General features: G+C 44.3%; 1 protein-coding gene across 1 annotated transcript; it reads right to left on the bottom strand.

Moving 5' to 3' along the window:
• Positions 1–227: 227 nt before the first annotated feature.
• On the bottom strand, positions 228–14,959 carry ICOSLG (inducible T cell costimulator ligand). Its single transcript, XM_051770883.1, has 7 exons — positions 14,277–14,959; positions 10,944–10,984; positions 8,788–9,147; positions 8,024–8,302; positions 6,264–6,431; positions 5,107–5,142; positions 228–2,458 (listed from the first exon to the last, which is right to left on the bottom strand). The coding sequence occupies exons 1-7, from the start codon at positions 14,492–14,494 to the stop codon at positions 2,448–2,450; spliced, it is 1,113 nt and encodes a 370-aa protein (XP_051626843.1). The 5' UTR covers positions 14,495–14,959; the 3' UTR covers positions 228–2,447.
• Between the last annotated feature and the right edge of the window lie 300 nt (positions 14,960–15,259).

Below are 15,259 nucleotides of genomic sequence, written 5' to 3'. Positions count from 1 at the left end.
CTGCATGGCTTTCACTGAGTTTGCTCAAGGTATTTTGTTGTGTGAGACCAAAAAAAGCAAAGGTGGTCAAGTCTGTGTTGCGTTGGTGTCTCCTGATCTGAGGGCTTTGGGAAGGAGCACTTGTATGCCCTGAGGGATGTGGCTGAAAGCAAAACTGCCACTTGGGTTGGGGGCAATGGTTTAGAGTGACTTGTGTGTGCATGCTGGTAGATTTAGTCAAACACCCAGAAGAATGAATGGATTTTATTTAAAATATAAACGTGGCACATGAAGACAAAAACTCTGTTATTACAAAACTCCTACGTCCTTTGAATGGTAACAAACAACTGGGACCCTCTAAAAATAGCTGGAACCTCAAACCAATTGAAAGTACAGATTTTGCAAGAACAGGCTTTTGCATTTAGATGTATCCATGAAGTAGCACAGAGGTAAGAAAATCCAAGCAGTCTAGATCAGTTTAACAACATATTGTGGAGTGACTGCTTGGTCATTTCTTACATCTCTGAACTGTTACAGCTTCTTGCAGTTGTAGCATATAAAAGTTATAAAAGTTGGAAAACTGTTTAGGAAAAAGGCTTCTGTCAGTTACAGCAGCACCAAAGAGACTGCACAAAACAACTTCATGTGATAGATAGCAAGGAAAGGTCCACAGGACTTCTTACTGAACCACTAGGAAATGGTTACCCTGCACATCTGCACGGGTGTTATTCACATTTTTAAGGTGTCTGCAAGCTTTCTTCAAGCAGGTTCCCTTTATGGTTCACTGAAGACTAGATCTGGACTCATAAAATATCTAACACCTCTCATGGATGTGAGAGAAGCACAGCTATCCAGCTTGGAGCCTCCTTGGGGGTATTGCTTCGACAAAAGCTAACTGCTGCACTATTGCCTAATGATTCCGGTTCCACGTGATGGGAGAACAGGACAACAAAATTTTCACTTGGCTGGGACTTGACAGCTGATCTTGATATGAAAAATCAATGTCCCAGCTCGCAGTTGACACCAGAGTGCCTCCCACACACAGAACAAGGGCAAACAAGGCTGTGACTTATTCACAAAAATGGTACAATTTTTGTCTAGTAACCAGTGCAGGGGAAGCTGAGTAATTCCAGAACTCAGTCTAAAATTGTAACCTCTATCCCCCTGTGATGAAACTGTCCCACCTGGGCAAGTGAGCTAATATAGATTCCTCCTCCTTCAAAACCTCATACCATCAGCAAAGTTTGCGGCAGCCAGTTTCTCTTGGGGGCTGAAACAGCAAGGCACATGCACTGGCACAAGGAAACTGCAGTTCTTGGCTTTCTGGACATTCATGGACAACAGCCTGACAGCACTTCTGTTTTGTTTTGTTCTGTTTTTTTTGTTGGTTTTTTTTTTTTGTTTTTTTTTTTTGTTTTTTTTGTTGTTGTTGTTGTTGTTGTTGTTGTTGGGTAGGTGGAGGGATGAGACACAAGCAGAGGAACAGTTTAAAAACTTCAGTTTAAAATCCTCCCTGAAAGGAAGATCTGAAGCCGCAGGAGTGTGCTTAAATAAAGATTCGGTTGAATCAAGCAGAACTTGACCATGGTTTTTGTTTCATCCCGAAAAGGGTAAGTCCAGGTAACCCAACATTAACATAACATAAAGCACTATTTTTAGTTGGTCAGAATTCCACAGCCTGTTCTTTCACACAGTATGCTCTGACTCCTGTAAAAAGCGGAAATCCCCTTTTCGGTGGAATATTTGGTAAAAAACAAAACGTTGCTATCAAGTGCATTTAAAGAAGGTACTCTTATGTTAAAACATTCAGTGCTTAATCCCATCAGTTTTGGAGGCCTGGGTCAAAGCGTTCTGCCTAGTTCTGTACACAATAACATGCAGCTGGTGAAACCAGACAATGAAAAGGACGTACTGTAGACAGAGAAACATGGAAAGGGTTAGTTACAATTCTCACTTTGCAGAGTCCTTTGGTTTTATTTATTTTAGCTGCCTTTCTTCACATCCAGTAGTCATCAGGTGAGGTGACACAGCAGGAACTTCCCATGCTCCTGAAAGGTGGCTGCTTCTGCTCCCAGCAAAATCCTCAAAGATGATGATGAGAGACTGGACAGTCACCAATTTCCAGTGCTCTGGCACAGAACAGTTGATTCCCAGGTTTACTGCATTCCTCAGTGCAGGTACTCAAATCACTGACAGTCACAGAGGACTGTCCCAAGTGGTTAACTGGAGTGGTCACACAACTGCTGTGTGGACACAGTCAGTGGCTGAAATGAAAATCCAGCAGATTTTCCTGTCTCTTGCGTTGGAGAAGCTTTTTTTGGTTTGGTTTGGTTTGTTGGGTTTTTTTTTTGCCATCTCTCTTGGCAGAAATCTCTCAGTTGTATTACAAACAGTGCTGCCATTGAGACAGGGAGTGATGCTTCTCTTGACACATCTCCAGCTGCCCAAATTGTTGGCAGACTTTCCATTTAGGCAGGCACTGTAAAAACAGAACAATTTCAGAGAAAAAAAAAATAGAAAAAAACTCTCCACAAAATAATCATGTCCTAGCATTGTTTTTTCTATGTAATCAGTGGAACAAAGCTATGGAAAAGAGGTATTCATGCTGCTGAGAGAGAACTGGCTGGGGTGAAGCCCTGTCTCTGCCCAGGTACCCAAGAAACTGGGGGCCTTCTGTCCTTGTTCCACAACCTGGAAGTGCCTCTCTCTGCAAATGCAAAAAAGTGCACTCCTACTAACATCCTCCTCCCTTGTGAGGGGATACCAGTGTCACCTTGGGTTTCAGAGAATGAGAAGCACAAATTCTGTCTGTGGTCAAGGGAAAACGGCTTCCCGAGGCTCCTCTAAGGAAGTGAGGGGATCCCTCCAGGGACCAGGTCAGAATTGTTCCAGAGCACTCTGCCCCACTCTATAATGGGTGTCTGGAGAGACTAACCCCACCAGGATGGAATTACTCTTCTTTACAACCTGCCTTCCTCACAGTTTCCAACCCTTTCCCCCCCCCCTTTTAACAGAAAAGCTAGTTTCAGTAATCTCTTTTTGGTTTGCAGTATTTGGGATTCCCACTGCCCATGAAGCAATCTGACTTTCTTCATAAAGTGAAACCACCAGAAGCACATTCCCATCAGTACTGAAAAGCAAAATGCATGGCAGAGCATCCCCCTGGGTGCACCTCCACAGTGCCTTATTCCCCATCTACCACACACAGCCTGCTTGAGAATATGAAATGATGACTGAATTAGGCTGGAGTTTCTCCAAGAGCCATCTTTTTTCCCCAGGGTAGTACCAGCTATATTACTAAATAATTTCTGACAGATACTAGTTTTCTCTTTTGTTAAAAAAAAAAAAAAAAAAAAAGAAACAGAATAGCAACAACTTGGGAGAGATGGAGGCTTGACAGCCTGAACAAACTCTCCATCTCAGTGCTCAACTACCATTACACATTTCTTCCTAAAATCCAGTTTAAGTCTCCTTTGTTTAAATCTGTTGGACCTTAAGTGCTGTGTCAGCTGGGTTAGCACAATAAATAACTTGTCCCATCCTCTCTAAGGACGCTCTGAAGAGGTTTGTTTATCGTGTCCTTAATCAGCCTAAACAAACATGACCAATCTTCCATCAGGTCTCTAGATCATTCTCATTTCTCTGGTATTGGTCCAAGTTGCCCTTAAATTAGGATGCCCAGAAGATGGTGGGACAGCTGATTGCAGTGAGCCACCAAAGCTGCTGTCCCACCTCCTCTTCCACAAATGGTGCAGAGACATGCCAAGGAAAAGGTAGAGTCTGGAAGGCAAGTGTCTTTGCTTTGTTCTTAATGAACAAATCGTGCTACAGCAGCCTTCAAAATAAGACAAATATTTACTCTTACTTACGTCACAGAGATTTTTCTATTTATGAGCAAAGTCAAGGCCCTTGTATAAGTAGGGCCTTCTATAAGTCAGTCTGTAAAGGAAGTTGACCTTAAATGAACTGTTTGTGTTATGTTAATGTATGTTAATGTAGTCCACAGGAACAAAATGAGAAACTCTCTTTATTTTAAGGAGAAAATCCATCCTCCTCTCTACATTATGCTCTGCTGGAAACAGTGCAATGCCTTTCATTGTTTAGTAAACACAAATGTTGGGGATCAGGCTGCGGTCTGGAAAATAACTGACCATTAACCCAGTTTCCATGACCACAAAAGAAGTTCCTGAGAAATTTTTTTAATTTATGGGGTTATATTGCTTCTGCTTGATACTATGAATTGGGTACATTCACAGCATCTGCTACAGCAAACTATGCTTTAACTATTACAGCTTTGGTGGAATCACAGTATTTTCTGCCTGTTCTGCAGAGACACAGGCAACAGTCATTTGCTCAAGTAGAAACTACCAAAGGCAGATATTTCAACCTCTCTGTACTCTCAAAATCCCCTGTTCTGAGTTTGTTTTTCCAAATCTATCTTCATTTTTTGCCCTATTTTTATTTTTCTCCCACTATAAGTGGTAAATGAATTTGTAAACCAGCTGGCCTGCAATATTGCATTATTGCTTATAAAAAATATGAACATGCTGAAGGTCTGAACTGTGTAATTTTTTTCTAGGAGAGTGCTTAGTATTTTATTTTAGTTGGGTGTATAAAGGCTCAGGTTCATAGACATAAAGAAAATTATGTTCCTGTATCCCAGTTAAAAACCTTCTAGGATATTGTGCCTAAAAAGGCAGGGAACAACCAGTTGGTGATATGCACTGTAGTGATATGAAATGATAAATGGTCAGTGTTGTCCAGACTCAAAAATCAGCATTTAAGATAGATTTTCCAAGTTTGTGGCAATGAAGCTTTGGCATAGTTGTAGAACAAGAAGGGAGGGTGGCTTCAGCCTGTATGCTCCATGTTCCCTGTTGATTTGTCATGTCCTTTGGCCTGAACTGTTGAAGGAACTTTTGGGAACTAAGACTCTCAGGCTGCCTTTGTCAACACTTACAGACCTTGAGGAAAAGGCTGACAGAAGAAGTAGGGCTCCTACTTTACATGCTTGAGTTATAACATCCAACAAGTCTAATCTAAAGGCTTTGTGCTAAACTTGGGTACCAAAGCTTTGAAGTTAAGTCACTCTTGAGACAAATACAGTAATATATTTTTAATACTTACGGTTGGGTCCTTCTTTGTATTCATTTGGTGGGACATCTGTTGAAACAAATTCACAGGTTTAAGCATGTAGGGTAGATAACTATAGTGTTTATCCAAATGAGATTAATATTAAGCAACATCCACCAATGCTGAGGGTTCAATGTGCTAAATGCTCTTTGAAGAGCAAAATGCAGTCCTTACTCCATTGTCTTACAATATAGGTTACTATTTCAGGAAGGACAGATTTGGATAATAAAATAATGAGGTAATAGCCCTGCTCCATGTCTTGGGACAGAGTCCTGCACCCCCCTTGGGTTGTTTCTGAGAGAAGAACGCAACTTCTAGAACAGCTGCTGCAGATGCTGGACAAGATCACTACCCTGCTTTCTCCTGCTCTTTTCTGAGACACCCAGGCTTACTAGCATGGAGGAAGAGGGTATGGATTGGAAACGAGGATTGTCCTTGTCCATGAAAAGTCTGGTTGTCCCTGCTCCCTTTTCTCAGGTGTTAGCTCCTGTACAGCTGCAAAGTAGCTTACAGCAAGTACTCAGATAGCTTGGCAGACTCAGTCTGGTTCACAAGACCTCTTTTAGAGCTCCCTTTTGTTCTGTTAGGCCAAGCATTGATGTCATGCAGCAACACAAGAGTACATGTGTGACAATGAGACAAGCTATATTTCTGTAGAAATCCGCTTGATCCTGGTGGGATCCTGACCCTTAATTTTCCAGCCAGTGACTCTAAAGCTCTCAGGATTGGATTATGCTCTGATTTCTGCTTCAGAGTGTGCTAAGCAGAGCAAGCTACTGAACCCAGTTCTATTCCATGGAGGAGTATCCCCTCCATCTGTCCAGAAACAGATCCCTGCAGGGATCACAGGTGACAAACTATGGCCTGAACAGGCACAAAGTCTGAGTTACTCTCACATCCAGCAGCTAACTCCTGTGAGGCTCAGGCACAAGAGCAGAAAACCATAAAGAATAACATGCCCTGGGGTGCTATGTGTCGTCCCCAGGGCACCACAGGTTTTTGAAAACAGCACAGTTTCCTGCAGGTGCATTTCCCTGTGCGCAGGCAGCTTAGTCGTACCTACCAGTGACACAATGGATAGCATGAAGTATATTTGTAAGTGAAAAAGAATTCTTAAGACATTTGGTCGTGCAAATGAAGTGTCTCATTACCTGTATAGGACACCAGATGGGAGGACCTCCGTCTCCACAGCCAGCAGATTAAAACAGCTAGAAGGCCTATCAGAATGACAATGCAAATGATGCCAGCTGCTTGAGCAAGTCTTCCTTTTTTCCCTAGGTTTTCTGTGCTAGAACCATTGCTTTGCTTCTGCTCCGTGTCTAGAATAAAATAGAAAGGGGATGTAATAAGGTGTAAATGTTCACATTTCATACCAGGCAAATATTTCACCAAATTTTCATATATAAAAAAATTCTGAGGGATTAAATATTTGTGCTATGTGTATCACTGTGATACTGGTGATTTCTTCTGAGCAAGGCACATCTCCAGCTAATAATGTCCAATAATACAATACCAGTTTACTCTTCCCTTTCATCACACTGCATCCATCCTTCTTTCTTCTTTTTTGTTCTTTCCTGCCAGCCTTGAGAGACTTTATGTTTGGGCTTGTACTTAGACTCAGTTAAAAATAAATCTATACAGAATCTATAATGTAAATCTGAATGTATTCAGAAAAGTGAGTGAAAACCTCTTTCCCTGAAATTAACAGAGGATCTTCACCTACTGCTGCAAACTGAGGGTTTTAAATCACATCCCTTAACTATTTCAAGTGTCATGTGCTTTTAAAAACAAACAGAAACTGGTAATATGAAGGTCTTTTCCCCCAGAAGACAATATGACAGAATGCCATTAGGAAACTAATGACAAGGTTACTCAGTTTTCCTTTAATTTGGGATGACAGCATGGTATATCATCATTTAAACACTCTACTGTGCAACTTTTGCTCGTGTGCATAGTTTTTGTTCCTGGAAATAGTTTATGTAGTTTGCCTATGTTTGTGGGATCAGTGTTGTTAAGTCCAGAGTATGTGATTCCTTGGAGTGTTCAGGTACACAAGTTGTGGGTATCCAGCTACAGTTATGCAAACAGTCCAACCTCCTTGCACCAGAGTGCAGAAACCTGTGAGAGAAAGGGGTAGCTGGAGGTAGGACCAGGAATTGCAGTGAGAGCAAAGAGCCACCTCCAGGTAAGCCTTCCCACTCCATACAGCTTCTCTACACAGTTTTGTTTGAAATAATGACCTTCAGCAGTGGTATTATAGCTCTAACTTTATAGTTTGTTTGTTTGTTTGTTTCTTTTTAATAGCTTTCTGATTTTGTGAAGAGTTGAGTGCTAAATACTTGCTTTTACTATTGATGACTCACATCAGCAATAAATAGCATATTATACTTGTGCTGTTAGGTGTATTGTTCTATTCAGCTGACATTACCCACATTTCTGCAGGCCTGCTTTAAATAGTGCACTGTAATGAATTGAGTTTTGGAGACTGAAAACTGAACTTTGAAACTAGGCTGAGTAAAAAGTAACTATGAGTCTGCAAAGCAGTTGGGTAGGCAGTCAGAAAGCATGGATCTGCTGTATGGTGGCCCTTGAAAAATAACTTAATTCCCCAAGTCAGCATATTCCCGAGGGACCAAAGAGTAAAGCACAGTGACTGCCCGGCATGCAAGAGCTCCTCAGAGCTGCTGTCATCATACACTTTATGGGGTATTCACTTCAACGCGAAAGAAGTAAACATAAAATGCATGGCTAGGCATAATTAGCTTGAAACAAAACCTGAGCTCTTCTCAGCACCTCTTGGAACTACTAAATTAACACATAGGCCTTGTTAGTGTGTATCTACGGACAGAGACGCACTGTGGGTTGATGTTCCTGCTATCTAGAAAACATGAAGCAGCGTGAAGGGACTTACAATTGGCTGACAGATTTTCCTGCAGCATTTCATTTTCTATGGAGCACTCTATTTGCATGTTGGAAGTGGCTTTCACCGTCAGGGTGCTGAAAACGCTGTAGGTGCCGTCGGCGTGGGAGATGATCTCCAGCGATGATGCGTTCAGGAGACTGTTGTTCATTTTATTTATCCAATAAACATTGGGCTTTGGGTATCCATTGCCAGACCTGCAGCTGAAAGTCACCTCCTCTCCAGTACTGTTTCTTATTGGTCCGCTGAGTATTGGTTGGCTGTAACTAGCTGGAGAGCAGGAGAAGAAGAAACAGTCAGTGATACTTTGAAACATATTGAGAAGACAAAATTCTGACGTAGGCTCTGAAGCAGAACTTCTGGGTTTCACATGGCCTTCATAACTTGAAAGGGAAACACCTGCAGGTTCTCTCAGCCCAGAGAGCTGAGAGAATTACTGGAAGGGCAGAAAGCTAAAGCCAAACCCAGAGGAAGAAAGCAGCTTCTTAAGCTGCTGTCACCCAGTCACATGCAAGAGTCTTAATATTAATGAAAAACAAGAGGAAAAGAAACACACACTGGGTAAACAGTTGTTACAGGTATTCTCCCAGGTTTAGATTCCCTGTCTGTAATATTTAAGTTAAGCACACATCATTTCAGCAAAGGGCTGAAGTATGTTTCCAAGGGTGTGCTTAAATACAATATAGAAATAGCATGAATTTGAAAAACTGAAATGAGAATTTGGGCAAATATGTGTAAGTGACACAAGTTCTTACCTGCTAAACTGAGAACCACTTCTGCCTGGTGAACCACTTTGGGAAATTCTTTTTTCTCCTGTACTATACATTTGTATGTATGTTTATCACTCTGGCTGACATTAAGTAGTAGTAGAGAAAAATCACCATTTTCCAACCTGTCCCAGAATAATTGAGTCCTGTTTTTAAAATGAATACACTGATTGCTGTAGTTGTCTTGACCAGAGACCAGTGCATGCACAACTGAACACTTCACTTGATCGGCGATTTGCCAATATACCCGTAGATTTTTTAATTGCAAGTCTCTTTTGTCAAAAATACAACTTAGTGTAGCATTGTCTCCGAGTTTACTGATGACGTTCTTCTTCTCTAGTGCAATAACTGCAGGATCAAAAGAGAGAGACAAATAAGGGAGGTTATGTGGAAAAAGGGTCATTATTTTCAAGTACATACAGACTCCAGTATTAGTATTTATAACAGGTGTGCGTGTGCTCACTTCATAGTCATTCCTACCACATGACTTGCCAGTGGCTAATTCTCTCCACATCCATTTTTCTGTATATTGTCCAAAGGGACCATTTCTCTGAGGACCAACCAGTCTTAAGCGTTCCCAGTCCCATGGATATCCACATGTTGCACTTTGCCCACTGACTGCAGACACATATTCAAGCCCTAATGCTTTAATAATCACTTGGAGGTTTTTTTTAATTAAGAAAAATTACAGGTGACACGAGGTAAATCACGAGAAAGGGAAACACTGATGAGAAAAAGAGTGCTACCATTATTTTGACACCCAAAAATTAAGAAGGGGACTAAAAGCAGTGTTTCTGAAAGCAGGAATGCCATAGAAATCACATTTAGTTGCTACTATCGGTGACACCCTCTCAATAAACGCATACAGATGGCAAAACAGCCTGGCCAGATGCCTCCAGTGACACATCCATTAAACATTTAAAACTTAAGGGTCACTTGAGGTAGGTGGCTTTCAGAACTTATTTGGCTTTCAGAACACTTTTCCTGCCTTCCAGACTGGAGAAAGGCAGCCTCTCCTCCTGGCCAAAATGTCCTCGGTGCAACTGGTTGCTGACAGCAAAGCAGTGTATGTGTTGTGTCAGGCAGGGGGGTGAGAGGGGGTCAGGCATGGGGTTGAATGGCAGAGATTACATCTGGGGGAAGGGATTATGTGGGTGGATGATTTGGGAAAGAAAGATGATAGGACTGAAGGTTTGGAAATGCGGAAACAGGGCATGGTGAGGTGGGAGGGAGGCATCAATATTAAAGGGGGACCTCTGTTTGTGAGGGTGCACTGAACTCAGAAATAGCTCATTTACACCTCTGAGTTGGGCACCCTGGCTTTAAAACACCAATGAAGCAGATTGCAGGGAGGAAGGTGGGATGTTTTCCAGGCCCTTATCCTCCAAGGAGTCAGACAAGAAGTTACAGGCTTGAACTGCAACACAGATGCTGTGGCTCAGACTCCGGGAAACCCCCTTCAGTAGCAGGAGAAGTGGCACCCAGGGAAGATGAGGTAACCTCCACCACTGGTGTTCTGCAAGAAGAGGCCGGCTGGCACCTACTGAGACTGAAGCTGGTACAGTTTGTCTTGATGTTGGGGCCAGGGAGTTTCCTTGATGATTTTTTTGAGGTCCTTCTCAATGATTAAGCAGGAACTGAGGAGAGACAACTCTAAAAACACTTAAATATCACCAGGTGATGTCGCTTAACCCTACCTTCGTTTTGCAAGGGATATTTTGGAACTGCAGTAAAAGACTTACTACTGTTGGGTGCTGGACACTGTGATGTATAATTCTAGTCATGAGTATCCAGGCACGTTAGATCTGCTTATCAACAGCCCTTATTAGTCCACTTCGAAGGCCTTTTGTTGGCAGAGATACGTAAGCAGGGATATCTCTGAAGCAAGCAAAGCAATCTGAGCAAGAGCATCCATGAGGTCCCTCGCTGTTCTCTGCAGTGAAACTGATAAAAATTGATTGTTCCATCTTTCCCTGATGCACGTCAGAGAAACATTTCACACTGAGGAATGTTTAAGTATCTTGCTGAAAACAGGCAGATGATTATATTGTGCATTTTACAACTGCTTTGTGTATTTGGCCAAACATAATAAACACAATAAAGGGAGGGAAGCTTAGTTTTTAACTGAAGTGTTCTGCACTTACCAGCTCTCAGAAGATGTAGGAGCAGTAACAGAAATCCATAACTAAAAATAAAAGCAAACAAGAGCGTTACATGATTGACTTTAGAGTCTCTCTTGTTTAAATAAGCAATAAACCCAATATTGATTGTTTTAGTACAGTGGCAGAAGTAGGTAAATTAGGTACTGCTACTGTGTAATGCCCCATTAATTATTTGCATTTTTGACAGCTGCAAAACTTCTGTTCATAACTGTGGGTAGGTGGCCAAGGCCATGAATAGCAGCAAAATGCACTAATATTGGAATCAGAGCAGAGGGCATGAAGCTGGTATTGTGCCTGTCTCTTTTGTGAAAAACAAACTGGATTGACAAATGGGACAAAGACGGACAAACAGGCCCTGGAGGCTATCTGGATCACTGGGAAGGACAGTGGATGCCCAGGTCGAAACCTAGGTTTTTCATACTTTTGCTGAAACTCAGGGAGTTATGGTTTTGTCTGGGTAAAGGTCAAAGAGCAGCTGACCACATTGCCCACCGGTTTGTGCACTCAGTAAAAATGTGTAAACAGGAAACGTGCTGATAGTGGAGAGCACTGGAGTGGAGTGCAAAGGTTTTGCTGGAAAGAATTCGGTGTGTTTGATTACTCGAGGGGCAAATCTATGCAGGAGTTACCCCAGGGTGTTATAGGAGATAGATGCTATAGGAAAACCCAGTTTAACCTGTCTACAAAGTCCAAGTGACTTAACTGTCATCCCACAGGGCTTTAAGGAAGATAAATGCGCAGCACTTTCTTAGGAGTTACTTTAAAGTAGCCTTTCACCACCATGCCTAGTTACACATTGTTCTCTCCTTCCTCCAGAGTGCTGTGGGAAGGGAAAGGAAAGGTTTTGGAATGCTGGAAAGGTTTTGCAATGAGACTTTTCCGGCTGCAGTTGCCCACCTTGATATTGCCCCAGGTACAATAAGGTTGCAAAGCTGAGCTGATGGGCAGAGGGACACGAGCACTGGCTCGTTGCTGGTTTGCCCAGCTCACTCTTGCAAGCAAGTAGGACTGTGAGGCCACACTACTTGGGTACAGCTCCTTTCCTCAGTTGTTCTCAACCCTCAGCCAGGTCCAACACTGAGCCAAGGGTTGGGGACAATGGGTAGAGCTGCCTCCAGCAGTCCATGTCCAGCCAGGATTGAGCTCCAGGATCTTCCACCCAGATCGCTCACTGCCTTCCCTCCCAACCCTGACCCTCCTCCCTCCAAGCCCTAAGCTCACTTCCCCAGCAGCCATTTCTCACCTTGCTTTTCCCCATCAGCTATGCTTTACAACATCCCTTCTCTCTCTCTTCCAAGCTTTCTGCCCTTTCCCCACAGCTTCTGCTCCTTTGTCCAGCCAAGCATAAGAATTCATAATCCACTTCCCAGGCACAGCATTGCTTCTGCCCAGCTTTACTCCTACCAGCTTCCCCGGGCACACCCTGGGGCTCCTCTGCTGTGGAGGAGTGTCTCTGATTCCCATCTGCCCCCCCCCCCCCCAAAGTTATAATCCCCCCAAACGTATTTGGCTTCCCATGGAGAAAGCACAGAACATTCCTGACACAAAATCTACCTCCACTTGAAGCCCCATGTCCAGAGACTGAGATGTTTTGGGGAGAAGCACTATGAACTTTATTTCTTTTATATGAAGGAAACACTTCATTTTTCTTTTCTGTGTCCTTTGAAACAGTTTCATAGATGAGGTTTCAAATGTTTAAGTGGATGACCAGTGTAGAACATTTCTGCTCTATTACTTATTTTAGTGAATCTGCCATCAGGCTTAAAGGAACTCTCCTAAGTAATCGTACCTAAACATTCCAGAGAGTTAGCTCTGCTCTGCTCTGTCTCTGTCAGTGACTTTTGGTGGCTTCTGCACATGGCTTTGTATTGTATTCCTGTTGTATTTTTATACAGTGCAGGAGTCATCACTTTTGTGCCAGGCTTCTAGAGATCTGTCTTGATAAGCTCCGTTTAATGTAGTCTTTAATCTTTCTTAATCCTGTGCTTGTTTTATCAATCCCCACCCACATGGAAATTATGGATATAGCAACTCATTTGAATGAAATACAAAAAGTAACTGACTTATCTTTAAGGGACTCCTTAGGGAATTTCCCATAGTAGGCTTTTGCTAATGTCAACAAACATTCCAATAGTCAGCCAGAACCGATCCTCATATGTATGTACACAAAGCAGATCTTGATTTCTTATTTTGATAATGATGCACAGCCAAGATTGGACAGATCTCATCCTCTTACTTGGAGGAGGTTGCAGCTGTGGTTGTGTGGGGGCAGTGTCAACCCACCGTGTTCCTCTGGAATAGCATTAATTCCCAGCTTCTATTGGAAAAAGGGAGAAATGCTCTTGCCTGCAGCAAAACCTCTGTTTTGTCCTTTATGTACACCCAGCTCCTGTGTCCCCCACACTAGCAGTGAGCTCCAGTAAGTTTCTTAGGTTTTCTCTGATTTTTAAAAGATATTTTAACTTTATTTTATCCTTTCTCAAGTCTTTCCCACACCTTCCCTCTTCTGCAATTTTTTTTTAAAATGCCATATGAAACAGGAGAAAGTTGCAGTTCCCTTTTCATACATTCTTATTTGATGAGATCATTCTTCCTACCAACATTTTTTCCATCACTGCTCATCTTAGAGCCATGGAAGGTTGCTGCTCTGGCACAACCCTGCCAGGCAAAAGATGTCCCGATGCTTTCAGTTACAACAACCATTTGAGATCCACTTTACCCCCCTGAGATCCACTTTACCCCCTACCCTTGTAGCGACACGGCTCTTCTCGCATCAGCAGGTGCCCCAAATAAGTTACCTGCGGAGCTCTTCTAACACTTGCCCTAAAGAAACGTCAACCTGGGCAATAAAAACTCAGCTGAGTCATCTCCCATCGTTCACTTTCGGCTAAAAATCTCCATAAAATGCCTGTTAATTGCCTGTAGCCCTCGAACGCGGAGAGACAAGGGGTTCCAGCCCGGCTAACAGGGGAAGGAGGTTCTGGGAACATCCTCAACCCCTCGGCTCCGGTCCCGCGGCTCCGAGAACCGGGAGCGTCGCGGGACCCGCCGGGGGACGGGAGCTGCCTCCAGGAGCTTTTATCGTCGCAACCGCTGTCCAGGGATCAGGAGTGTTCCCCTCGCCCTTGATTCCAGTCAAGCAGCCCACCCGCGCCAGCGCTTTCCCTGCCCGCTGCAGCAGCGAAGCTCGGGTTTCCCTAAAAGGGGGATGCGCATCCCTGTCCCGGAGCCAGCCGGGGAGTTCCCCCCGTGCCCCAGCGATGAATGAGGGGGGCGGCAGGTCCCCTTTTTCCGCGGCCCGGGGTCACTACTCACCCTCGCGGCTTCATCGTGCGGAGCTGAGCTGAGCAGAGCTGAGCTGAGCTGAGCCAAGCCGGCAGCTGCCCGCCGTGGGCCGTTCTCCTTTCTCTCTCCACGCCTCCTCCCGCCGGGGATTTCCGTCTCCGTGCGCTCGGAGCCGGGTCACGGCCAGGGCTGTGCAAACCTGGGACCCCCGGCACTGGCGATGCGGAGGGTCTCGGGCACTGGCCCATCCCCACCGACCCTTTCCCAGAGCCTCGCCGGGACCACTTGGCTGGAGCTCCCGGTCCCGCGGAATCCCGCCTGTGCCCCTCACTGCCGTCTCTGGAGCTACAGAGGAGGACTGGGGAGTCAATGCTGAGCGCCGGGTTTAGAGATAGAACAGAAAGAGCGGCACCTTCTTGGCCCTGCGATGCGGAGACCGGCCCCACGGCTCCCGGGGGTGGGCAGGGTACTGCACCCGGCAGCGCTCGGGGGTCCGGGGAACCGGTGATGATGTGTTTCAAAGTACATTGGGTCTATGATCACATAAATAATATATTTGTTACATATTTTTATTTGGTAAATAGCTAAATGGTGTTTGGTAGAGAGCACAGCTGCGCCCGAAGGTGCCGTAGGTAAGAATTCTGGCAGAGCCGCGCTGGTGAGAGGTGTTGAAGCACCAGCCGGCTGTCTGAAAGCTGTGGTTCACAGTCTCAGCCGTTTCGTTTCTGGTTCCACACCCGTGGCTGTGTTTGGCTTGTTTTTTGTCAGGCCCCCCAGCCCAGCTGGGACTCCTTTGCCAGCGTTTGTGACCCGCAGCACGAAGCTGTCACAGCCGCGCTGCAAGCGAGCGGCACCGCGTCAGCGGCTGAGATCTGCCACGTTCATGTTTTATTTCTCCTTTGTTCTAGTCCCCCTGGGAGTAACCAATTACTTTGTGCACGATGAGCACGAAACTTCAGGGTTGTGCAAGACTGCAGGTCTCGATGCCGTTTCCGCTGCCAGCCAGCAGCAAG

The sequence above is a fragment of the Manacus candei genome, unplaced genomic scaffold, assembly GCF_025592945.1.
Source record: "Manacus candei isolate 608988 ecotype Guabito, Panama unplaced genomic scaffold, ASM2559294v1 h1tg000126l, whole genome shotgun sequence".
NCBI classification, from domain to species: domain Eukaryota; kingdom Metazoa; phylum Chordata; class Aves; order Passeriformes; family Pipridae; genus Manacus; species Manacus candei.
This window is presented reverse-complemented; position numbering and strand designations above follow the sequence as displayed.